This window comes from Rhinopithecus bieti, unplaced genomic scaffold (genome assembly GCF_001698545.2).
Source record: "Rhinopithecus bieti isolate Rb0 unplaced genomic scaffold, ASM169854v2 scaffold_31548, whole genome shotgun sequence".
Classification (NCBI taxonomy): domain Eukaryota; kingdom Metazoa; phylum Chordata; class Mammalia; order Primates; family Cercopithecidae; genus Rhinopithecus; species Rhinopithecus bieti.
Window position 1 is genome coordinate 5,172,910 of NW_016814470.1, and position 26,801 is coordinate 5,199,710.

Consider the following 26,801-nt stretch of genomic DNA (forward strand, 5'->3'; position numbering starts at 1 on the left):
TTTTTTGAGACGGAGTCTCGCTCTGTCACCCAGGCTGGAGTGCAGTGGCCGGATCTCAGCTCACTGCAACCTCCGCCTCCGCCTCCCGGGTTCACGCCATTCTCCTGCCTCAGCCTCCCGAGTAGCTGGGACTACAGGTGCCCACCACCTCGCCCGGCTAGCTTTTTGTATTTTTTAGTAGAGACGGGGTTTCACCGTGTTAGCCAGGATGGTCTCGACCTCCTGACCTCGTGATCCACCCGTCTCGGCCTTCCAAAGTGCTGGGATTAAAGGCTTGAGCCACCGTGCCCGGCCTTGTACATTAGTTTTAATTAGAGCAGGGCACACCCAGAAATCACTTTCAACCTGGACTAGGTAATGGGACCACCAACTAGCCCCCAACACTGAGCAGGGGAGGATGGTGTCCCTTGGTATCTGCATGACTGTGGTGAGAGTGGATGCTTCAGAGGCACTGACTCTGGACCCATCTGGGAGGTCACTGAGCCCATGCCTACCCTCTAAACAAGGCTAGGAGAGGACAGTTGGCCCAGCAGCAATAGCACTGTTACAGTTGTGTGCCAGGGAGCTATTTTTCTGCCTGTGTGAGCCAACCTCCTAACCAGAGTAGCCTTGGTTCCTACCCTACCGTGGTTTGTAGGATCAGCTTTTCAAAGGACTCTCTGAACTTCCCTTGGATCCTTCTAATGAATAAATTTTAAGAAGCTTAAACCAAGTCAGGCTGGTTTCTGTTGCTGGTAATCATAAAAACCTCTACCAATTTATCTAAGTAACAGGTAAAATGTATTAAGTGCCTACTACGTGTCAAGCACTATTCTAAGTGCTTTGTATCTGTTAATTAATCTGCACACAACCCTTTAGGTAGGTTCTGTTTTCTCTATTTTCCTGAGGTTTGGAGAAGTTAAATGAGTCATCCAAGGTTACACAATAAGTAGCACAGTCACGATTTGAACCTTCAACTTTATCATTGTGACAGAGTGGAAAAAAAAGGGCTACCGTATTTCATAGCTCCTCCCAACAAGAGATGGAGACTTCACTCTACTTTTTAAATCTTGGCTTGAAACACACGACTTGCTTTAGCCAACAGGACATGAACAAACGTGACATAAGCAGAGGCTTAAAGGGTACTTGAGTACTAGGGTTTACCGCCACTTGCTACTGGAAGAAACCAGGGCTATAGCCTCACAGAGGATGGGGAAAGAGGACCTGCCAACCCAAAGAAAAAGTAATAAATTGTGTGAAGTAATAAATTGTTATTTTAAACTACTAAGTTTTGGAGGCTCGTTACATAGCAAATAGTAATTGAAATAATCAACTCTAGCCTAGCAGCTCATGCCTATAGTCTCAGCACTTCGGGAGGCTGAGGCAGGAGAATCGCTTTAGCCTAGGAGGCCAAGGCTGCAGTGAGCCATGATTACACCATTGCACTCCAAGTCTGGGCACCACAGTGAGACCCTGTCTCAAAAAGAAAAAGAAAAAAACACTAAGCTATCTCCAGCAAATAAATATCAATAAATAAGAACAAATAAAAATTTGAGGCAGAGAAAAGACCTCTTTACTCTTCCCTATTTTTCCTAAAGGACAGAAGAAGAAATGAAGTTGAAATTTCACCAGGGAAGAATATATTTAGACCAGAGGTAGAACTGGCCATGAGGAAGCCCATACGCAGGGACAAGGAGACTGCTCTCTCTCATTTTCACCTGAACTCAGGTTTCCAGGAATCATTTACTCACTGTGCTGCTTGCTCGGGAATTGCTTGTGCACAAGTACCATTCCACAGTCCAGGCCTTACAGTTAATTCTTCTGCAGAAGACTTGTAAACAACAGGAGTCTGAAATGCTGAGCAGCCAGGCCAGCCCACACAGAAGTCCTTCTAGTGACTTCCCTTTCTTGGCTGTGCAAGTGGTAAACTCTCCACTGAAGACATCTGTTCAGAGACCCATCTGGCTCACAAAGCAGCTCTTCATGCCAAAGAGCAACAATTGGTGAAGTCAGAAAAGAAAGCCCTAAGACGGTGGGGGCAGCACTAGGCGGAAGGGAAAAGAAAGCTAGTTGTTCCAGGAATGTGCTGAAACCTCCCTCTCCTTGGAACAGAAATAAAGTTAAAACTCTTCATTGAAAAACACAGGGCACGGTCCATAGTAGGTACATAGTAGAGAAAAACACAGGACTAGAAAGAAACACTGTATTAAGAGCAAGAGACATGGGTCCTTCGCCCAGTTTCACAAGTTGACTCCTGTGTGTTCTGGAACAAGTTAATCATACATCCAACCATGTAACAAACCTTCAAAGTACAACTGTTTTCTACTATCATCTTCAGGACTGAAGATACATACACAGCAATTAGACATGTTCCCAGATTTGAAGAAACTTACAGGTTAATGAGAGACAAATACATGAACTTCCTATTTTACACATATAGAAACCAAAGCTCAGGTTTTAATCACTCTTTTAGTTTCCTGATAAATCATATAAAGAAACAGGGAAGGTAATTAGCATTGTTAGAGCTTTCTATATGCAAAACACTTTGCCAGTTGCTTTCCATATGTAATTTCTTAATCCTCACAGCAACCTCTGAGTAGGCATGCAGACTCCATTTCACAGAGGATGGGATGCCTTTACTCCACCAGATGCTCCTACAACACTGACCTCACTCATCCTTCCACAGTGGTAGACTGCATATGTCAATCGCAGCCTAGAATACAACTCTGTGCTTAAGAAATGTTCATTCCTCCTTTCCTTTCGGCTAATCCTATTTCCTAGAAACTAATACATTAGGCTGGGCGCCGTGGCTCACGCCTGTAATCCCAGCACTTTGGGAGGCCGAAGTGGGCGGATCATGAGGTCAGGAGATTGAGACCATCCTGGCTAACATGGTGAAACCCCGCCTCTACTAAAAAAATTACAAAAAATTACCTGGGCGTGGTGGCGGGCGCCTGTAGTCCCAGCTACTTGGGAGGCTGAGGCAGGAGAATGGCGTGAACATGGGAAGTGGAGCTTGCAGTGAGCCAAGATCGTGCCACTGCACTCCAGCCTGGGCGACAGAGCAAAAACTCCATCTCAGAAAAAAAAAAAAAGAAAAAGAAAAAAAAAGATACTGATACATTAAAATATTCTAACATGGAACTCAGAAGTCTTAAAAAGCCACAGATTAAGGACTAAACTGCTGGAAAACTGTTTCCCCTCAAACCAATCACTACCTCTTATTGATGCTTTCTTGTCAGTAGAAAGAGGACAAGATGGCAGCCAGTACACTTAGAAAGCAGGTGGCTTTCTATATTTAGCACTCTTTTTTTTTTTTTGGAGACAGAGTTTCGCTCTTGTTGCCCAGGCCGGACACGGCGCGATCTCGGCTCACTGCAACCTCTGCCTCCCAGGTTCAAGCAATTCTCCTGACTCAGCCTCCCAAGTAGCTGGGATTATAGGCGCCCACCACCACGCCTGGCTTAATTTTGTATTTTAGTAGACGGGGTTTCACCATGTTGGCCAGGCTGGTCTCGAACTCATGACCTCAGGTAATCCACCTATCTTGGCCTCCTAAAGTGCTGGGATTACAGGCGTGAACCGCTGTACCCAGCCTACAGTTAGCATTTTAAGTCTATACTTGCATGCATTTTCAAAAATGTTTACACCTGTGAACCTATTACCACAAACAAGATTTAGTATTTCTATTACTCCAGAAAAGTTCCCTTACGCACTTTGATGTTAAACTATCCCCACCTCTAGACCCTCAGGCAGCCACTGATCTGCTGTATGTTACTGTGGATTGTCTGTTCTAAAATTTCGTATTAGCAGGCTCTCACAGTATGTACTCTTCTGTACAGGGCCTCTTTCCCTTAGCATATTTTTGAGATTCATCAAAGTTAAATGTATCCATAGTTTGTTTTTATTGCTGAGTTGTACTCCATTGTTTGAATATATCAGTATATACCCACTCATCTGGTAATAAATATTTTTGTTGCTTCTAATTTGGGGCAATTATAAACAAAGCTGCTATGAACATTTGTTTAACAAGTCCTTGCACGAGTTAATGTTTTCATTTATCTTAGGTAAATGCCAAGGAGTGCGGCTGATGGTGGTGTGACTTAATTTTAAAAGAAATTTTAATTTAATTTTCTTTTAAAAGAAAATTTAATGGTTGTCCTCTCTCTGAATGTTTTTAAGAATTTATCACTGGTGTTGAGCAACTTATTTTACAGCTTTACTGATATGTAACTTTCATATAGTAAACTACATACACTTAAAGTGTACCATTTAATGTGTGTGTGTGTAAAACCATCACCACAATCAAGATAATAAACATGTCTATCACACCCAAAAGCTTCCTCTTGCTCCTTTGTAATTGTTTCCTTTCTCTCCTGCCCTCAGTACCTGGGCAACCACCGATTTGCATTTTGTCCCTAAAGTTTGTAGTTTCTAGAATTTTACATAAATGGAATCATGTGTATCCCTTTTTGTCTTACTTTTCTCATTCAGCATAATTCTCTTTAGATTCATCCAGGTCTTGTTGCATGTATCAGTGGTTTCTTCTACTGCTAAGTAGTATGCCATAGTATGGAAATACCATAATTTGTTTATCCATTCAATTGTTAATGAGTATCTGGGGTATCTCTAGCTTTTGGCTATTACAAATAAAACTACTATGTATGTGTATGTACAAGTATCTGAATGGGCATATTCCTTCATTTCTTTGTGGCAAATTCTAGAAGTGAAATAGCTAAATGTATATTCACTATATGCTTAACATCTTATGAAACTGATAAACTGTTTTCCAACATGATTATACCATTTTACATTCCTACCAGCAGTGTAAAGTGTCTTTATTAAAGTTCTCTAGTAAAGTGTCTGTTCAAATCTTTTACCTGTTTGTATTCAGTTGTTTCTTTTTACTAAGTTATAAGAGGTCTTCATCAATATTCTAGATAAAGTCCTTTGTCAGATGTATGTTTTGCCAATATCATCTCTTGGTCTGTGGCTCGTCTTTCCATTTCTGTCAGTGTCTTTCCACCACTCCCCACTCCCACCAGACAAGGTCTTGCTTTGTCCTCCAGGCTGGAGTGAAAGATTATGGCTCACTGCAGCCTCAAACTCCTGGGCTCACGCAATCCTCCTGCCTCAGCCTCCCAAGCAGCTGTGACCATAGGCACACATCAACAGGCCCAGCTAATTTTTTTTTTTAGTAGAGATGATGTCTTGTTATATAGACCAAGCAACCCTCCTGCCTTAGCCTTCCAAAGTGCTGGGACTACAGGTATGAGCCACCACACACCAGCCCTGTCAGTATCTTTTGAGAATCAGATATTTTAGGTTTAGATAAAATTCTCAATTGATCGATTTTTCTACCTAGTGCATGCCTTCTGTCTCCCATTTAAAAACTGCCAAAACATGGGTCACTAAGATAGTCTCCAATGCTTTCCACTACAAGATTTTATAGCTTTAACTCTTACAGTTAGACCTATGATCTACAGTGAGTTAACTTTTGAATATGGTATGTGGTAATAGGTAATGGTCAAGGATCATCTTTGTGCATATGCATACCTAATTGTTCCAGCATCATGTGTTAAAAAGATTATCCTTCCCCTATTGAACTACCTTGGAATTTCATCTGCCAAAAATCAATTGACTATATAGGTATGTGTCTAATTCTGGACTCTTCATTCTGTTCTATTGACTTATTATGTTTGTCTTTACACCAATACAACACTCTATAACTACAGCTTAATAATAATTTTTTTTCTTTTTTCTTTTTTTTTTAAAGAGACAGGGTCTCCTTATGCTGCCCAGACTAGAGAGCAGTGGCTATTCATAGGTGTGATTCCACTACTAATCAGCACTGGAGTTTTGACCTGTTCCACTTCTAACCTGGGTCAGTTCACCCTTCCCTAGGTAACCTGTTAGTCTTCTGCTCATGGGAGGTCACCACATTGATGCTGAACTTAATGCAAACACCCAACTGGCATTAACACACTACAGCCCAGAACTCCTGGGCTCAAGTGATCCTACTGCCTCAACCTCCCAAGGAGCTGTGACTGCAGGTGTGCACCACCACGCCTAGATATAATAAATCTTAAAATCAGGTAGTCTAAGTCCCCAGCGTTTTCTTTTCTCAATGTTGTCTTAGCTTTTCCAGGTCCTTTGCATTTTCATGTAAATTTTAGATGTAATTTGTTAATTTGACAAAAAAGGCTGCTGGGATTTTCAATATGGTGGCCTTAAATCTACAGATCAATTAATATATCAATTGCCTACATAGCAATCATAGGGTTAGCACTTAAAGCAAAACTGTTACCTTAACAACACGAGTCTTCTCATCAATAACATATTTATTCATGTCTTCTTTAAATTCTCCATTTATTTAGGCCTTCTTTAATTTATTTAGGTCTTCTTTAAATCTTCTTAGGAATGTTTTATGGTTTCTGGTATTAAGGTTTTGATATCTTTTGTCAAATGTGTCCCTCAGTATTTCCTATTTTTTGATATTATGGTAAATAGTGTTTTTTTCTCACATCAATTCCCAGTTGTTTACTGCCAGCACAGCCCCTCCTTTCCTAAGACTCCAATTACTTCTATGTTCATCGGCATGACATTGTCTTACCTGCCTCTGAAATTGGCCCATAGGTCTCATTCTTTTCTTGCCCTTTCCCCCAGACTCCAATTACATGTAACTTAGACTACTTGAATCTTGTCTCACAGGTCTCTGAGGTTCTGCTCTTTATCTCTTTCTAGTCTTTTCCTCTTTGTGCTTCAGTTTCTATAGCTCTACTAGAGCATCTTCAGGTTAACTGTTCCTTTCTTATGTAGGGACTAATCTGCACAAGAAAATCAATTTTTCACTTCAGATACTGAAATTTTCATCCACAGAAATTTCACGGTTCTGGCCAGGCGCGGTAGCTCACGCCTGTAATCCCAGCACTTTGGGAGGCCAAGGCGGGTGGATCACGAGGTCAGGAGATCGAGACCATCCTGGCTAACACGGTGAAACCCCCCTCTCTACTAAAAATAAAAATACAAAAAAATTAGCCAGGCGAGGTGGCGGGTGCCTGTAGGACCAGCTACACGGGAAGCTGAGGCTGGAGAATGGCCTGAACCTGGGAGGCGGAGCTTTCAGTGAGCTGAGATCATGCCACTGCACTCCAGCCTGGGCGACAGAGCGAGACTCCGTCTCAAAAAAAAAAAAAAAAAAGAAAGAAAGAAATTTCACGGTTCTTTTTATCTTCCATTTCTCTGCCTATATACTCATCTTTCCCTTTAAGTACTCGCGCATATATTTATAACATCTCTTCTGTTTTTTTTCTTCTTTTTTTAAGTACAGATAGGGTTTCACTATGCTGCCCAGGCTGGTCCACCACACCTGGCCTCATATCTCTTAAAGTCATTTTCTGCTAATTCCATTATCTCTTTCATTTCTGGATCTCTTCCTACTGATTGGGTTTTCTTTTGGTATGGCCTGGCTTTTCCTGCCTCTTTGCCAGTCTGGTAATTGTTTTTATTAGATGCTGGACACTGAATTTGGTGTTTAGATTCTGTTGTCTTCGAGTGTTAAACTTTGTTTTGCCATGTTGTTAAGTAACCTGTAGGTCAGACTGACCTTTCAGAGACTTGTTTTATTGGACAGCTTTTAAAAACTTTTCCCTGGAGCTAGTTTAACCTGGTAACTAAGGTGACTTTTCTGGGGTCTCTATTGCGTTTCATTTATGTTCAATTATGGCTTTCCATTCTGAATGGTTGGAATTTGAACTTCTCACAGCCCTGCGTAAACTCTGGGAATTGTTCAACATATAGCTCCTTCGTAATTTTCTGTCTGGTCTGATGGACTTTCACCCTGCACATGTGCAGATCAGTATTCACCAACAGACTCCAGGGGATTTACACGCCAGATGCAGTGGCTTATACCTGTAATCCCAGCACTTCGGGAGGCTGAGGCAGGAGGACTACCTGAGTCCAGGAATTTGAGACCAGCCTGGGCAACAGAGCCAGATCCCTACTCCACAAAAAAATCTAAAAATTATCCAGACGTGGTGATGCACATCTGTAGTTCCAGCTACTTGGGAGGCTGAGGTGGCAGGATTGCTTGAGCCTGCGAGTTCAAGGCTGCAATGAGCTGAGATCGAGCCACTGTACTCCAGCCAAAGTAACAGAGCAAGTTCCTGTCTCAAAAAAAGGGGATGGGGTGGGATTTAAAAGTACTTCCAGGCCGGGCGCGGTGGCTCAAGCCTGTAATCCCAGCACTTTGGGAGGCCAAGACGGGCGGATCACGAGGTCAGGAGATCGAGACCATCCTGGCTAACACGGTGAAACCCCGTCTCTACTAAAAAATACAAAAAAATTAGCCGGGCGAGGTGGCGGGCGCCTGTAGTCCCAGCTACTCGGGAGGCTGAGGCAGGAGAATGGCGTGAACCCGGGAGGCGGAGCTTGCAGTGAGCTGAGATCTGGCCACAGCACTCCAGCCTGGGTGGCAGAGCGAGACTCCTTCTCAAAAAAAAAAACAAAAAAAAAACAAAAACAAACAAACAAACAAAAAAAAGTACTTCCAGACAAAAAGCTGAAGCAATCATAGGGATTACTGCTTCTGTTTCTTATCTCTCACTGATCACAGTCCTACCTTATCTGTTGTTCAGAGTCTGATTACAACTGTTTCACATGTATGTTTTCCAGTTTTATAGCTGTTTATGGTGAGAAGGCAAGTCCTTCACCAGTAACTCCTAATAATTTCAGTCTAGTTTTCTTTTTAAAAGTTAGCTCTGAGTTTCCTCGGCTCTTGTCAGAATAGTGGCTAGTTTTGTTTTTTTTTTTAGACAGAGTTTTGCTCTTATTGCCCAGGCTGGAGTGCAATGGCGCAATCTTGGCTCACTGCAACCTCTGCCTCCCAGGTTCAATCAATTTTCCTGTCTCAGCTTCCCAAATAGCTGGGATTGCAGGCATGCACCAACACACCCGGCTAATTTTTTGTATTTTTAGTAGAGATGGGGTTTCTCCATGTTGGTCACGTTGGTCTACAACTCCCAAACTCAGGTGATCCACCCGCCTCGGCCTCCCAAAATACTGGGATTACAGGTGTGAGCCACCGCGCCCAGCCAATAGTCTGTAGTTCTTAACAATGCAGTTTGACGGCCCCAGGTTGAAATTAATAGATGCACAAAACTGAACCATATGTACAAGCTGTAAGCTGGTCATGCAAATTCCAACTACAAGTCTATCACGGACAGAAATTTTTCAATATTTTGAGAAAGTTTCCCTGGAATGAGAGGGAACACTTGTACAACATTCTTCTTTGCGCTTCATTTTCTATTTATTTTCTCCCCACAAATCTCACTAGGGACAAGCTGCCATTACTCCTCTTTCTAGACAGCCCACGTAGCTACTCACTCTACCCCCAATGCACTGTTTCCCAAAGTGTGGCTATGGACCACACCATTAGAACCAGCGCTTACTTAAGAACCAGTGTCTAGCACATCATATAACATGGATGAACCATGAAGACATTATTCTAACTAAAACAAGCTAGTCCCTAAAGGACAAAAACTGCATAATTCCACTCAAATGAGGTACCTAGAGTAGTCAAACTCATAGAGACAGAAGATAGATCGGTGGTTTCCAACAGATGGGGAAAGGGGGAAATAGTGGGGTTTTTTTTTGTTTTTTTTGAGATGGAGTCTTGCTCTGCCGCCCAGGCTGGAGTGCAGTGGCACAATCTCAGCTCACTGCAACCTCTGCCTCCCAGGTTCAAGGGATTCTCATGCCTGGCCTCCCAAGTACCTGGGATTACAGGTGTGTGCCACCATGCCTAGCTAAATTTTGTATTTTTAGTAAAGACGGGGGTTTCGCCATGTTGGCTAGTCTCGAACTCCTGACCTCGAATGATCTGCCCACCTCGGCCTCCCAAAGTGCTGGGATTACAGGCGTCAGTCACCACATCTGGTGAGAGTTGTTAAATAGATACAGAGCTTGACGTCTGCAAGATGAAAAAAGTTCTGGAGATGGATGGTGGTGATGGCTGCACAACAATGTGAATATACTTAATGCCTCTGAACTATACACTGAAAACTTGAGAAAATGGTAAACTTTATGTATATATTTCTTTACAATTAAACTTTTAATTTTTTTTTTTGGAAACAGAGTCTCTGTTGCCCAGGCTAGAGTGCAATAGCATGATCTCAGCTTACTGCAACCTCTGCCCCTCAGGTTCAAACAATTCTCTTGCCTAAGCTTCCTGAGTAGCCAGGATTACAGGCATGTGCCACCACGCCCAGCTAATTTTTGTATTTGTAGTAGAGACAGGGTTTCACCATGTTAGCCAGGCTGGTTTCAAACTCCTGACCTCAAGTGATCCACCTGTCTCGGCCTCCCAAAGTGCTGGGATTACATGCATGAGCCACTACGCCCTGCTAATTGCCTATTTTTAAATTTTCAGGTCCCTGTGCTCTACCCCAGACCTACTGAATCAGAACACCCTCCAACACTTGCAAACACTGTCATAATGAAGTGATCTCTACCTGAAGACCTGAAAGCTCAGTATCTGGAAGAAGTAAGACTAACAAAAAGAACACTAGGGGAGAGAAGGGGGACGTCAAAAAAAAAAAAAATGCATCCAGGAGTCAGCCATGTCAAAGGTGGTTCCACTCAGTGCTCAGCTTGCTCACCTGTGATGTATCACCTACGCTATGGGGTTTATAAGCTGTCCATTCAGTTCCACCAGCCCACCCTAGTCCACTCATCTCCTCTTCAGCTCTCCTCCCTACACCAGTCACTGTTGACAGTGCTGCGGCAGAAGGGACATGGCCGACAGCACTATGTTTACCAATTTCCTGTTCTCTGGCTTCATCTTTTTAAAAAGCAACTACACCAAGGTATAATTTATATACTATAAAATGCAGTCACATTAGTGGACAGTTGACTTTCAACGAATGTATATACCCATGTATCCATCACCATCGTCAAGATGTAACATTTGCCCTTCCCGCCATCTTGGATCCTATGGAGGTCTGCTGGGAATAGGACTCTAAAAGGAAATATGTGGAAGGCTGTGGTGCAAGGCCATTTTTGCTGGCTATAAGCAGGGTATCCAGAACCAAAGGGAGAAGACAGTTCTTCCTAAAGTTGAAAGTGTTTATGCCCGAGATGAAACACAATTCTATTTGGGCAAGAGATGTGCTTACGTACACAAAGCAAAGAACAATATAGTAACTCCTGGCGGCAAACCAAACAACACCGGAGTAATCTGGAGACAGGTAACTTGGGCCCACAGAACCAGCGGCATAGTTTGTGCCAAATTCTGAAGTTCTCTTCCTGCTAAGGAATCCAAGTGGTGTTGTACCCCGTCGAGAATTTTTTTTTTTTTTTTTTTTTTTTTTTTTAAGACAGAGTCTCGCTCTTGTCACCCAGGCTGGAGAACAGTGGTGCGATCTCGGCTCACTGCAACCTCCGCCTCCTGGGTTCAAGCCTCTCCTTCCTCAGCCTCCTGAGTAGCCGGGATTACAAGCACCTGCCACCACGCCCGGCTAATTTTCTGTACTTTTAGTAGAGACGAGGTTTCGCCATGTTGGCCAGGCTAGTCTCGAACTCCTGACCTCAGGTGATCCGCCCGCCTCGACCTCCCAAAATGCTGGGATTACAGGCATGAGCCACCACGCCCAGCCCCCTTCAAGGATTTAAACTAATGAGAAGTCAATAAATACAAGTGGATTTGTGCTCTTGGGGAAAAAAAGATGTAACATTTGTGTCACCCCAAAAAGTTCCTTCATGCCCCTTTAATCTCTCCCTAGACCCCTCAGGCAACCACTGATCTACTTTCTGCCACTATGGATTTGTTGTTATTCTCTCTGTAATTTCATATAAATGGAAATAGTTTGGGCTGTTTTGTGTCTGGCTTCTTTCACTCAGCATAAATGTTTCTGAAATTCAAAGTTACGTGTATCAGTAGTCTGTTCATTTTTATTGCTGAAGAGTATTCTATTGTATAGAAATACAACAATTTGTTTCTCTCTTTGCCTGCTGAGGATATTTCAGTTGTTTCTACAAGAAATACAGCTTCTTTAAATATTTGTATGGATATATGTTATCTTTCATCTTGGACAAATGCCTAAGATGGTATGCTCACATGGTAAGTCTATGTGTACCTTTATTAAAATAAATCAGTTTATTTTTTTTAATGTGTTTTGTTGTTGTTGTTCCTGTTGTTGTTTTGAGACGGCATCTTGCTCTGTCGCCCAGGCTGGAGTGCAGCAGTGCAATCTCGGCTCACCACAACCTCCACCTCCTGGGTTCAAGCGATTCTCCTGCATCAGCCTCCCAAGTAGCTGGGATTACAGGAGCTCGCCACCATGGCTGGTGGCTAATTTTTGTATTTTTAGTAGAGACGGGTTTCACCATGTTGGTCAGGCTGGTTTCGAACTCCTGACCTCGTGATCCACCTGCCTGCCTGGGCCTCCCAAAGTGCTGGGATTACAGGCGTGAGCCACTGCACCAAGCAATAAATCAGTTTCTTTTATAGCAAAACTCATATGCAGCGGGCCAGTCCTGACTTTGGGCATATGCACAATCTAGTCCAGTGAAAAGTGACACCAGAGACTGGATAACTAAGTTCTGGCTGAGGCTCTTAGCTAGACTTCCAGGGTGACTATGACTATGTCCATCACAGCTATACGCAATAGGTGTAGCAAGACCAGAAAGAGGGTGGGAACTGCTGCCCCAGCCACCAAACTAAACAATGATTTTTAATAAAAGATTTAACATGTTATTAAAAGGCTTTTACACGAAAACAAAACGTACAAAAAAGAGGAAGCAACAACCTTTGGATTATATCTAAAATTCAAAGCACAACAACTAGCAAATAGCTTCTTACCTCTGTGCATGATCTTGTGCTTCTCCCTCAGATATGTCAGGCCTTTTATTACCTAGAGGAACGGGAATGTAAAAGAAGACAAAATACTGGTGATTAGAAAAATAATCTATTTTACCCTAGGAAAATATTTCATTTATCATCATCACAAATCTGCCCTCTTTTTTTTTTTTTTTTGGAGACAGAGTTTCACTCTTGTTGCCCAGGCTGGAGTGCAATGGTGCAATCTTGGCTCACCACAACCACCCCCTCCTGGGTTCAAGCAATTCTCTTGCCTCAGCCTCCTGAGTAGCTGGAATTACAGGCATGCACCACCATGCCTGGCTAATTTTGTATTTTTAGTAGAGATGGGGTTTCTCCATGTTGGTCAGGCTGTTCTCGAACTCCCGACCTCAGATAATCTGCCCGCCTCCACTTCCCAAAGTCCTGGGATTACAGGCACGAGCCACTGCACCCAGCCCCTTATTTTTTATTCTTTTGTTTCATTTTCTTAACCTGCCTTTTCAAGCAACCATCTTTTTACATAGAATTGTTTTGTTTTGAGACAGGGTCTCGCTCTGTCACCCAGACTGAAGTGCAATGGCACAATTATGGATTATGGCTCACTGCAGCCGAGTCTCAAGTGATCCTCCCACCTCAGCTTTGCAAGTAGCTGGGACTACACGTGTGCACCACCACGCCCAGCTATTTATTTTTTTGTAGAAGTGAGGTCTCATCATGTTGCCCAGGCTGGAGTTGAACTCCTGGGCTCAAGCAATCCTCCCACTTCGGCCTCACAAAGTGCTGGGATTACAGGTGCAAGCCACTGTGCCTGGCCCCTGGTTTTCAAGACACACAGATTTTAATATAAAGAAAGTCACATTTCTCATTCTAATGCAAGAGAGACAACAGTGTCTATAGACTCCAGACAGGGAAGAGTCTACTGACAAAATACCACTATTTTTAATAAACTTTCCCCTCATTGACTTCCCATCTTCTTCTCTTGTCCATTTCCTACCAACTCATTAACTTATCAATGAGGAACTTAGAAGAAAACCTTCATAACATACTCACAGCAATGCTAACTTTTCCTAAAATTTGTTCAGGAATTCTTCCAGCTTTCTTCAGGACTTGATCCAGAGAACCTCCATCCTAAGAATGAGAATACCAGACCAGTTAGTGACAATGTTTCTTAACTATTCTTTCAAGGGATAACTTTCGGGAAGAAAATGAATCTTTAAACCTCATGAGGAAAGTGAATCTCAGGCAAATCCTCCTAAAAGGTTAAGAGTAAGCACGCATTGGTTTATTGCTGACATCAAATATGGTATGAATGCAAACCACTGTGGGAGGTGTCAAGTAACAACTCTAATCCCACGAATATCATTCAATTACTAATTCAGTAGTCACAAAAAGGCCTGATTTGCACTGAAATAACAATATAATATAGTGGTTTGGGGCGCAGGCTCTAGAAGCAAACTATAAATATGAATTCCAACTCTATTGCTTACTATCTGGGGAACTTGACTAAGTAACTCAACCTGCAAAATGAGGATAATAATCACTAGGCTATTATAATAATCACAGGGCTATATAAGGATTAAACCAGCTAATAGATATAAAGCACTTAGAACAACATATGGCACATAATAAGTACTCAACAAATGCTGGCCATTTTATCACTATCACGTATGTCACAAGGTACATTTGGTATTGTGCTAACAAATCATAATTATCAATCCAAAGAAAAATGTCATAGAAAGCAATAATTCACTCCACAAATCCTACAAAGTACCACAGACTGTGTTAGCTTCTATGGGGGTCAGATATATGAAAAACAGCTGGTTTCTGCCCTTAATACATTTACTAATAGGGGAAATATGCCACTTTCAATAAAATATAACTGTGGTATTATTTTATATATATATATATAAAAGTTTTCATCTATGGTTCTCGGTTTATAACTCCCATGTGCCCTTGTTACAGTCTTATTTTTCATTTTTCAAATCTTTTCCTTTTCTTTTCTTTTTTTTTTTTTAATAGAGATGAGGTCTCCCTATGTTGCCCAGGCTGGTTTTGAAATCCTAGGCTCAAGTGATCCTCCCACCTCAGCCTCCCAAAGTGCTGGGATTACAGGCATGCCTTAGTCTTTTGTTGTAACTTTGGGCGTGTAAGGCCTCAGGAATAGGCCTCAGAATCTCTTCTGCCCTCTTTTTACCTGCCCCAAAGCAGGACTCTAATATACCCCCCACCTTTTTAACTGTGGATCTCCGAGATCAGACGAGATCGGGCGCGTTCAGGGTGGTATGGCCATAGACAACTGTGGATCTCAACGCCTTCCCCTGAGAGGGTCCTGCCCTATATGCTGGGGGAAGGAATGCTGACCTCAGGAAGCTGCCATAAAAACCCAGAACGCGGCAGGGCGTGGTGGCTCACGCCCGTAATCCTAGCACTTTGGGAGGCTGAGGCAGTCGGATCACAAAGTCAGGAGATCAAGACCATCCTGGCTAAAATGGTAAAACCCTGTCTCTACTAAAAATACAAAAAATTAGCCAGGCGTGGTGGCAGGCACCTGTAGTCCCAGCTGCTCAGGAGGCTGAGGCAAGAGAATGGCGTGAACCCAGGAGGCAGAGTTTGCAGTGAGCAGAGATCGCACCACTGCACTCCAGCCTAGGCCACTGCACTCCAGCCTGGGTGACAGAGCGAGACTCTGTCTCAAAAAAAGAAAAAAAACAAAAAAAACAAAAAAAAAAACAACCAGAAGGCTAGGTTCAGGAAAAGTGAACAAATGGAGGTTCCTGGAGGGTGGTGAGCCCAGGGAAGGCATGGAGGCTTCGCACCCCACTCCCATACCTTGTCCTGTGTGTCTCCTCATCTGTATCCTTTGCAATGTCCTTTATAATGAACCAGTAAAACTAAGTGTTTCCCTGAGTTCTGTGTGCCCATCCAGCAAATTAATCGAACCCAAAGATAGATAGGATCATGGGAGTCCCAACTTAAAGCCAGTCAGTTGGACGTTTTGGAGGCCCAGACTTGCAACTGGTGGTGGCGGAGTCTTGGGGACTGAGCCCTGAATCCATGGGATCTGACATGATCTTCTGGTAGACAGTGTCGGAATTAAACAGGAAGACACCCAGCTGGCGTCCGCTGCTTAAGAGTGTAGAGAAAATCCCTCCACACTTTTGGTCACAGAAGTCTTCTGTGTTGATTGTTGTGGTGTGACAGTAAAGGAAAAAACACGGTCTGGGAGTTTTTCCCAATATTAACAATGAAACCATAATGGCATAAGAAAGTGATACAGATATGCAGAAGAAGGGAGAAGTAATTCTGACTTCTCTTAAAAGATGGCATTTGAGCTGAATATTACTCAAAGGATGAGCATGATTTCTATACCTGGAAAAGGGGAAGAGAAAAGGGAGAGAAGAACAGAGTACTGCAGTAAGATCAAAGCAGAGACGCATTACATTGCTGAGTACTTCTGGGATGATGTGGTCATTTCACTGTTGGTGCATGAAGAGATGCAGTGACAGATCAAGCTGGAAATGGCCAGCTGTGACCAGAACCCCACCTAGGAACTGGGACTTGACTTTATGGAGGCAGAAGTAAAGGAATCCAACCTGAGTGTTTAAAGATAAGAATCACAGCAGCTCAGGGAGACAGACAAGACTCTGGAGGCAGAGAGACTGGTAAGGAGATGAGATGACATGAATGGGGTGCCAGACAGAGGCAATGGAAAAAGAGTACTAGAGAGGATACAAGTATGGTATGAAGCCAGGCTCTGCAGGGCTCACACACCAGGGGCTCCCATTAAGGGTTCTACATTTTAACCTACCATCTTGAAGAAATGCCTGGCTAAGGGGATCCTGATATATCAAAGCAGAAAAAGGTTAAGGTCCCCTGTGGCTTCAGGTGTAGCCAGTTACCACTTGCAACTTAAAATTACCCTCAGAGGCCGGGCGCCGTGGCTCACGCCTGTAATCCCAGCACTTTGGGAGGCTGAGGCAGGCGGATCATGAGATCAGGAGATCAAGACCATCCTGACTAACACAGTGAAACCCCATCTCTACTAAAAATACAAAAAATTAGCTGGGCGTGGTGGCGGGCGCCTGTAGTCCCAGCTACTCAGGAGACTCAGGCAGGAGAACAGCATGAACCTGGGAGGCGGAGCTTGCAGTGAGCATAGATCGTGCCACTGCACTCCAGCCTGGGCAACAGAGCAAGATTCCGTCTCAAAAAAAAAAAAAAATTACCCTCAGAGGTAGACCTAGTTCCTGAAAACTCAAACAAATTTTCTAAAATATCCCATCTATATTGAGCAGTTATCATCATCCTCTATCATTTATCAAATGCCTCTGTAAATGTAAGAACTACTTTAAAAAAAAAAAAAAACTATAAGATAAAGATAGAACACACTCTCTGCTTAGGGAGACAGAATATATTCGTAAGAGGTAAGGCACTTTAAATCCTCCTCTGAAACAAGGCACGGAACAAACAGTTGAATGAAGAGAACAGACAATGCTACTGGTGCTCAGAGGAGGAAGTGATCCTCCTGCCTCAGCCTCCCGTGTAGTTGAGACCACAGGTACGTGCCACCCCACCCAGGTATTTTTTATTTTTTTATTTTTGTAGATGGGGAGTCTCACTTTGTTGCCCAGGCTTGTTTCGAACTCATGGGCTCAAGCAATTCTCCTGCCTCAGCCTCCCAAAGTGCTGGGATTACAGGTGTGAGTCACTGTGCCCAGCCAGCACTACCTCTCAACTGACCCCAAATGCAGCCTAGGACAGGGGGCAGCCCAGGTAACTGTCTTGGTTTACACTTCTCCTGGGAGATGGTAGGAGAAATATCTCTATCAAAAAGGGAAAAACAGACCAGGTGCAGTGGCTCATGCCTGTAATCCCAAATCTTTGGGAGGCCGAGGCAGGAGGATTGCTTGAGGCCAGGAGTTCAAGACCAGCCTGGGCCACATAGTAGTGAAACTCCATCTCTACAAAAAATAAAAATTAGCTTGGCATGGTGATGCACATCATTGTCCTAGCTGCTACTTGGGAGGCTCAGGCAGGAGGATTGCTTGAGCCTAGGAGCTCAAAGTTATAGTGACCTATGATTATGCCACTACACTCCAGCCTGGGCAACAGAGCAAGACCCTATCTCTAAAATTAATTAATTAGTTAATTTTAAAACAAAAAGGAAACATTGGCTCTCTTCCCTTTAACAAACTCCACAAAGCTACAAGCAGAGTATAATGTGAACAATGAAATTACCAAATGTAAGGGGCATAAGCCAGTCAGGCTTCTCCAGGGTTGCCTGCAACTAACCATACAACTTTCTAATTCTAATTCACTGTTGCCAAGTCCTTGCCTTAAGCTGCTGAAATTGTGCTTATTTTTAGAAGCCAATTATTAAGTAAGTCAATGGTGCTTTTGTGAAGGTTTTCTATGGAAGAGACAAATGCTTTATGAAAATAACAGTTCAAAAGCTTTTATTCCTGCACAAGAACCATCAACTCTGGGTCCCTAGTTCTCCGCTTGCTCAGCTACCACCTGAGCAGGAATCTCCTTCCCCAAAGACAAAAGCATTCCTGTTCTGATCAGGGAGCATTCATTTCCCTCCTTGGGTCTCAACATTCAGACTGGGCAGTACACACAGGGCTCATTTCTAGGGAAGATCAGCCCCCGGCTGAGTGCTTTAGAAGACAGGGCTCAACCAATGCTGATGACACAAATTTACTGCAAAACGCATTCCCAGGGCCAGGCGTGGTGGCTCACATCTCTAATCCCAGCACTCTGAGAGGCCAAGACAGGCAGATTGCTTGAGCCCAAGAGTTCAAGACCAGCATGGGCAACACGGTGAAACCCCATTCCTACTAAAAATACAAAAATAAGCCGGGCATGGTGGCACGTGCCTATAGTCCCAGCTACTCAGGAGGCTGAGGGGGTTAGATCGCTTGGGCCCAGGAGGCAGAGGTTACAGTGAGCCAAGATCACGCCACTGTACTCCAGCATGGGCGACAGCGGAAGACCCTGTCTCAAAAACAAACAAACAAGCAAACAAAAACCAAAAACAAAACCCCATACATCCCCTAAAATTGATCAGAGCAATGGATATGTGGTAAACCAAATATATCAAAATATAAGTTGTGGAATCTAGGTGGTGGGTTTACGACTGTACACTTCCTTCCAGTTTTCCTGCACGCTTAAATTTTTTTGTTTGTTTGTTTTTTTTGAGACAGAGTTTCACTCTTGTCAACCAGGCAGGAGTGCAATGACACAATCTTGGCTCACCACAACCTCCACCTCCCAGGTTCTTCAAGTGATTCTCCTGCCTCAGCCTCCCAAGTAACTGGGATTACAGGCATGTGCCACCACACCTGGCTAATTTTGTATTTTTAGTCAAGATGGGGTTTCTCCATGTTGGTCAGGCTGGTCTCGAACTCCTGACCTCAGGTGATCTGTCCGTCTCAGCCTCCTAAAGTACTGTGATTACAGGCGTGAGCCACCGCGCCTGGCCATTTTTGTAGTTTTTTAATAGAGACGGGGTTTCACCATATTGGCCAGGCTGGTCTTGAACTCCTGAACTCAGGTGATTCGCCCACCTCAGCCTCCCAAAGTGCTGGGATTACAGGCGTGAGCCACCACGCCCGGCCTGTGAAAATTTTAATAATAAAGTGTTGGGAAAATAATATTCATGACACAAAACTCATGCAAAGACTGTGACAGAGAGGACCAAAGACCTGCAGAAGCTGGGATGTGGCTATCAAACAGAGTTCTCTCTACCTGACAACACCTTTGAAATGCTGGAGCTGAGGCAAAGCAGAAGGTCCGAGGGAAGCAAGAGCCCACAGTCAGAATTTTCCATCCAGAGGAAGCCAGGGCAGGGCCTTTCCTGCTAGAGGACCTGCTCAGGAACAAGGAAGGGCTGAGAGTGCCCAGAGCTGAAGCAGAAAGCCACTCTGGCTCTCATGGCTGCCTGGTCTTCTGGTCTTCAGGCCACAGCTGCTTCCTACATGGTCCATCTAGATGCTCCGGCATCACCTGAGCCTCTCCACTGCTACTGACTGACTGTTCTAGCTGCCCTCTGGGTCTATGTATACTCAGGGCCAAAAGGTCCTATGGCAAGCTCCAAGGCCTAACCCTCCCCCACCAAGCCCCAAGCCTGACCAGGTCTTCCCCATCCTGGCCACCCTCATTCAGTAACTCAACACATACCAACCAACGGGTGCCAGACACTGTGCTTGGCCCTTGAAACATTTTCCCCTCCCAGTCTCAGGCTCCCCACGGTAACTCCAGAGATATTTTCTGATTTAGAGACTTGTGCAGGAATATCTCACTATTTCCAGAGAGCCAAATCCATGGGGGGAAAAAACTGACCTGCAGTCACTGGAAATGGGCCAAGAGAATGGGAAACCAACCCCAGTCATTCCCAGTGTCATCTTCTCCTGAAGGAGAAGGAAGGCTTGAAGGAAGAGGAGGACATGGCAAGGGCACAAGAGATGTGATCAACATCTATAAGTTCAAAGTGAATAAAGAATTCCAGAATAAGGACGCCATCTAGCATCTCAAAAAAGGTCAGTGTAAAGGAAGAAGCCTCCTAGTATCTCAAGAGGTCAATGTAAGAAAAATAAAAAGATTGGCGGCTGGGCGCAGTGGCTCAAGCCTGTAATCCCAGCACTTTGGGAGGCCGAGACGGGCGGATCACGAGGTCAGGAGATTGAGACCATCCTGACCTCATGAAACCCCGTCTCTACTAAAAAATATAAAAACTGGCGAGGTGGCGGGTGCCCGTAGTCCCAGCTACACGGGAGGCTGAGGCAGGAGAATGGCGTAAACCCGGGAGGTGGAGCTTGCAGTGAACTGAGATCCAGCCACTGCACTCCAGCCTGGGCGACAGAGCGAGACTCCGTCTCAGAAAAAAAAAAAGAAAGAAAAATAAAAAGATTGGCTTAGCACGGTGGCTCACGCCTGTAATCCCAGCACTTTGGGAGGCTGAGGTGGGCAGATCATGAGGTCAGGAGTTCGAGACCAGCCTGGCCAACATGGTGAAATCCCGTCTCCACTAACGATAAAAAAAAAATTCAGGCCAGGCACGGTGGCTCAATCCTGTAATCCCAGCACTTTGGGAGGCCAAGGCGGGCAGATCATGAGGTCTGATCGAGACCATCCTGGCTAACATGGTTAAACCCCGTCTCTACTAAAAATACAAAAATTAGCCGGGCGTGGTGGTGGGCACCTGTAGTCCCAGCTACTCAGGAGGCTGAGGCAGGAGAATGGTGTGAACCCAGGTGGCAGAGCTTGCAGTGAGTGGAGATCGCGCCACTGCACTCCAGCCTGGGCGACAGAGCGAGACTCCGTCTCAAAAAAAAAAAAATTAGTGGGGAGTGGTGGTGCACACCTGTAATCCCAGCTACTCTGGAGGCTGAGGCAGGAGAATCTCTTGAACCTGGGAGGCGGAAATTGCAGTGAGCCGACATCGTGCCACTGCACTCCAGCCTGGGCGACAGGACCGAGACTCAGTCTCAAAAAAAGGGGGACAGGGACCCTTCATCGCCCTAAAAAATAAAATAAAAAAAAAAAAAAAAAAAAAGAACACAAGAAACCCAAGGGATAAGAAACAGCTCCCTGAGGGAAAGCCAGGACTCAAGTAGAAAATAATCAGCAGCCCAGGCCAAGGACTAGGACCAAGCCAGAAATGTTCATATGCTTCCCACAGAGAATGCTTTGCTCTCATTAAGGAAAGAGAGAACAAGCACTTTCTCTAACCTTTAGATGTGCAGAAGATGTTTTTAGGATTTAGGTTCCATATGGCACCCACAAATGTTGGCAGATGCCTATAACAGTGGATGCAGCACTTCGTGATCATTACAATGAAGAGAGGTTCAAAATAATGGAGACACAAGTAGAGAATCCTCCCAGGAGGGTTATTCTAAAGCTCACTAAGGCTGCATACCAGGACCCCTATTCTAGAGGTCAGGACAGGTCTAAAGTATCAGGAAGAAAATGGGGTAGGAGCTGAGAGACACAATACTGGACTGAAAGCATGACAGCCACCAAGTGTGCAGACTCACGTCAGCCCTCATCTCTAAGCCATCAGCCCAGGGAGAATAAAGCAAAGATCAACACTTGAAGAATTCCCTAAGTTGCACAATGTGTTGGAAGACTTATATCTGAAGACAAGGAGGGATTCCAAGCACGTAGTGGTAAAATGACTGGCAGCTAACACGCATGTAATTAATTAGCCTATGAATGCCCTCTCTCTCCACTGCCCTCTCCTTCCACTAATGTGCATCATGCAGAAACCCAGAGAAACCCTAGAGGCTGCCCTTACAGTAGATTATATCATCTTCATAATCCCAGAGCCTCACACCTAGCATACAGCATTGTACACAAGAAATGGATTTAAACTGTTATTTACCAGATTTTACTTACATCACATCTTAGGGTCATCTGAATCAAAAAAAAAAAAACTACGAGAGGTGCTCTAGGTACATCCACCAGGAATACTGCCACTTTTCTGAAGAGAGGCAAGGACCTAGAAAGGAGGTCTGACATCTTGTGAATATCCCAAGCTCTACAGTCAGACTTCCCAGATGCCTCACATAGTGATATGGATCCCAGGAGCAGCAGGGAGGCAGCTGGTCACATCCCAGACCAAAGATTAGGCCAGAGCCACCCAACTCTTAAGGCCATTGCTCCAGAGGCTGAGAGGGTGTCACATACCATGTGCTCCATGCAGATACTGATCTCGCCATCACTGTAGAATGCACCATAGAAGCCCACGATGTATGGAGAGTTGCACTCATGCAGAACCTGCAGCTCCCTTATGATCTGGTTCCGGATTGCGGGTTTGATCTCCAGATGAATTAGCTGGAGAAAAGTAGAAGAAAGAGAAGTTTTATGAAAGAAAGAGGGAGGAAGGGACGAAAGATGTAGTCTTGTTAAATGTTTAAGCTCTTAAAGGTAGAGACAGGAGAAACAGGTTAAGTTGTAACAAACAAGTTTTTGCTCAACCAAGAACTGAGTGTCACTGTACTAAGGCAGGCACTGGCACTGGGGGCTGTCCCAGCTGTGCCTCGGCTCCTGGGAGCCTAGACAGGAACAAAGTTAAGGGAAGGCTTACTCCGAGAGAGGCTTTGGAGCTCAGATAAGAAGAGAAATTGACCTTGAGGATTTGGTTCACACTCAAGAGCTGTGAAAGCAGAAGGGTATGAGGGACTCAGGTATGCTAACCTAGGCTGCCCAAGAGATTCTTCCTTGACCTCAGGAGCCTGATGTGGTTGAGACTGAGCCAAAGTCTAAGGTGCTACCTTATGTCACCCTAACATTTTCCCTTGTTCCAGCTGGGGAGACAAGTGACAGTCACATTAAATAGCTACGCAGTAAGGTTGAACTTCTAAAAAATCCCACAGACAGCGAGTGTCAGAGAACATGGACGCAGTGGTTACCAGTGTGGGCTGGGGCACGTGGTATAAGCTAGACAAGAGGTGGACCTAGAAGATGGGTATTGTTTGAAAAGACAGAAGGAACAGCACACACAAAAAAATTATGGGCACGGGAGTGAACACAATGTGCAAAAAAACATCGAAGAGCCCAACCTCTCTGGAGCCAAGGGGCTATATTCCAAAAGAGGACCAAGGGTAGACAGGAAAGGGAAGTCCAGCTCTACAAGTACATCCTATGATGGCGAGTTCAGATGCTGTAATGCAGGAAGATAAAGGGGATTCACTGGCAGGGCTGGAGCACAAGTGGGAAACAACTTGAAATCCTTGTTTTGTGCATCACTGTGGCTGGGTGAATGAAAGTAGCTTCTCCAGCACCTGATAAGCAATAAACAGGTACCTTGGCATTCCTTCCACAGCACACAGAAGGTTAAAGAAGAGTCATTATTTTCCAGATGGGATGGGGATTAATACACTAACACAGTCATTGGTGTGTTTATCCATAATCTGATAAATAACATGCATTCAAAATTCAAACAGCACAGCCAGGCACGGTGGCTCATGCCTGTAATCACAGCACTTTGTGGGGCTGAGGCGAGCGGATCACCTGAGGTCAGGAGTTCAAGACCAGCCTGACCAACATGGAGAAACCCTGTCTCTACTAAAAACACAAAAAATTAGCCAGGCATGGTGGCGCATGCCTGTAATCCCAGCTACTCGGGAGGCTGAGGCAGGAGAATCGTTTGAACCCAGGAGGTGGAGGTTGCATACCAGCCTGGGCAACAAGAGCGAAACTCCATCTAAAAAAAAAAAAAAAAATTCAAACAGCACAAAAAGGCATTGAGTAAAGTCAGTCTTCCTTCTACCCTGGTCCCCAGGCTTCTAGGTACCCTGAGAGATAATCCAATTACCTGTTAATCAAGGCAAACTCACCTTTCTGGCCATGACCAGGCCAGAAGGCTTGTGGGAGACCTTGAACACCACACCGCCATTGCCGGCCCCCAGCTCACTGATCTTCTCAAAGTCGTCATCCTTCAGTTCTCCCACCTTCTGCTTCTGGGTGAGAAAGGCCTCAAGGCGCTTTCGCTGCTGCTCATCAAGCTCTAGCTCCTCCAGCTTCTTCTGCAAGGCCTCCAAGTTGGTCCTGTTCCAAAGCAGGGAGCACAAGTCAATATTGTCACCAGAGAAGTCAACCCAAAGAAGTACTCCTATCATGGAAAGCTCCAGCTCTGGGGCCAGACAGAGAATCAAAGAGTGAGGCTAGAGAAGAGGCCCCCTCCCACTGTGGCTCTGCCCACTTCACTCCAGCCACCCCAGATGACTATCACCAACATGCTTTACCTCTCAGGGCTTCAATGTCCTTATTTATAAAATGAAAAAATTAGGTCTTTCTCACTATGTTGTAAGTCAATGAAAGGAACCAAAGAACCTACTAAAATTCAGAATGAGCCACCTTAATTCGCTTTAAAACTCCAGTTTAAAAAGCCCCACTACTGTTGGTTTTATTGTTTTTACCATACACAAAATAAAATTCCCTAAATTCACTAAAATGAAATCAAATCAACTTTAAACTGAATCACAACAGTAGAAATCCTCATTTTCAATGTAATCAGGTCCAGATTACATTGGACCAGGTTAATCAAAAAAATCACAGCAAAAAATCATAAAAAGTATATATCTAAAGTTATTATTTTTGCATAACGTATATAAATATGCATTCATTCGCCCATTCTTTAACAAAGGGCAAGACTCTGAATAAGGGTCCAAAGAGGACCCACTGGTTAAGAGGTCCACATCATCCTCTCACACGGACCAGAACATAATACATTGTTGACAATTTCCTATTCCTGATTCATTAAAGCTGGTTAACGTTAAAATTTTAGAGTTTTATGATTTCCCACAATCTTAATGTTCATCTCGTTTGACAGTAACGTGTTTCAGTAACTTGGACTTATGAGTCTTTCCACAGCTTTTAACTAGTGTTCATGGGGGGGGGAATCACTTCATTTGCAGTTATATTTCATCAGTTTATCTGATACCTAAATACATTACTTAACTACAATACCAGCTACAGCTGAACAAATGGGTTTGGGAACAAGCTGGCTCTTGGTAAGCACATAATTCAGCCAGTGGGGGCTGAAGCGAGTGGGTATGGCAGAGAGCAGCCTCCTGCAGTGCATGCTGTGGGCATTGCTCAGAGTGTTTCATCCAGGGAACTGAAAAGTGTTCATCACTCCTGTGAGCTGGTTAACAGGAAGGTGGTAAGAGTTTCCACTGTGTTTCACCGGATTTCATTGGGTTTCAAATTGAAGTCCTGGGAGGTGAAGCGTGTCAGTGATAATCGTGTGGGGTGGCTGGAGTGACACAGCTGACAAGATAGGCCTTCGCTATACATCATCATGTTGGTGTTCCTGTCAACACACACACCCCAGTTCTGAGCTTGAAAGAAAGAGTAAGCATAATCTGCTCTTCCTTCACACCCTCTATCCCAAACCTCTAGAAGACAGGGAAACGAAGACTTACCTCTCCACGTATGAGGAGATCTGACACTGCCTTACAAATAACATCACGCATGGGACCAAAGAAGATGCAAGGCCGAGGCTGCTGATTTTCCTCACTGATTTTCCCCCCACCCCACCCGCTGCACACATCAAAGAAAGGCCATGCAAGCACACAGTAGGAAGGCGGCTGTCTGCAGGCCAGGAAGAAGGCTCTTGACAGAACCCAACCATGCTGGCACCCTGCCCTTAGACTTTCAACCTCCAGAACAGTAGGGAAACAAACTATTGTTGTTTAAGCTACATGGTCTATGATATTTTATAACAGCAGTCCAAGCAAACTGAGACAGCTACTCAATATTTTCATGCAAGGTTCAGCTATATCTTGCAGTGTCCCCAGTCCCTAGGGTGTGGGAACCCAGAATATGTGTGGCTGGGGGTGCACAGTGCACACTCTCTGGTTTCCTTTCTCCCAGGTCTCCCCACAAAGGAGCTTACTGAGGACCACATTTAGAAACACATGTCAAATGTAGATGGACCCCATGGCTAAAACCTGAAGGAGGCTACAGCTGCCTGACGGGCTCAGCAGGCCAGCTAGAGATGCAGATTCCAGAAGCTGTCAAAACACACATACACAGAGTGCATGATGGGAGAAGGGAAGGACGGCTGCATGGAAGAAAAACTGCTTTCCTCACAACACTGTAACTCTCCTCAGTGCTTTACATTTATTAAGTCATTTAACCCACAACCCGATTGGAACAGATGAGCAAACTCAAGCACAAACAGGTGAACTAAGATGTCAAAGGTCAAATAGCTGCTAAGTGGCACAGCCAGGTTTCAAAATCAGGCAGAGAGAACAAATGTCTCACCTTAACTATGATGCTATATTATCTTCAAAAAGCTCAATACTTTCCAGGGAGGCAACTGACAACCATGGGTAAGATCCCAGTGTGAGGCATTTAATACACCAGGGCTCAATCATACATAAAGGTGGTGTGCCCTACACAAAGAAGCCTTTGCACCAGAGACAATCCTGTCTCCCTTGCACATCAATCT

General features: G+C 44.4%; 1 protein-coding gene across 1 annotated transcript in view; it reads right to left on the reverse strand.

Annotated features, from left to right (window-relative positions):
• The window catches only part of MAP2K1 (mitogen-activated protein kinase kinase 1), a 124,493-nt gene that overhangs the window by 44,642 nt on the left and 53,050 nt on the right, over window positions 1-26,801 (reverse strand). Inside the window, exons 2-5 of the mRNA XM_017851066.1 lie at window positions 24,181-24,391; window positions 22,529-22,675; window positions 13,889-13,966; window positions 12,839-12,890 (exon numbers count right to left, since the gene is read on the reverse strand). Coding sequence (XP_017706555.1) covers window positions 12,839-12,890; window positions 13,889-13,966; window positions 22,529-22,675; window positions 24,181-24,391 — 488 coding nt within the window. The remainder of the gene's footprint in view (window positions 1-12,838; window positions 12,891-13,888; window positions 13,967-22,528; window positions 22,676-24,180; window positions 24,392-26,801) is intronic.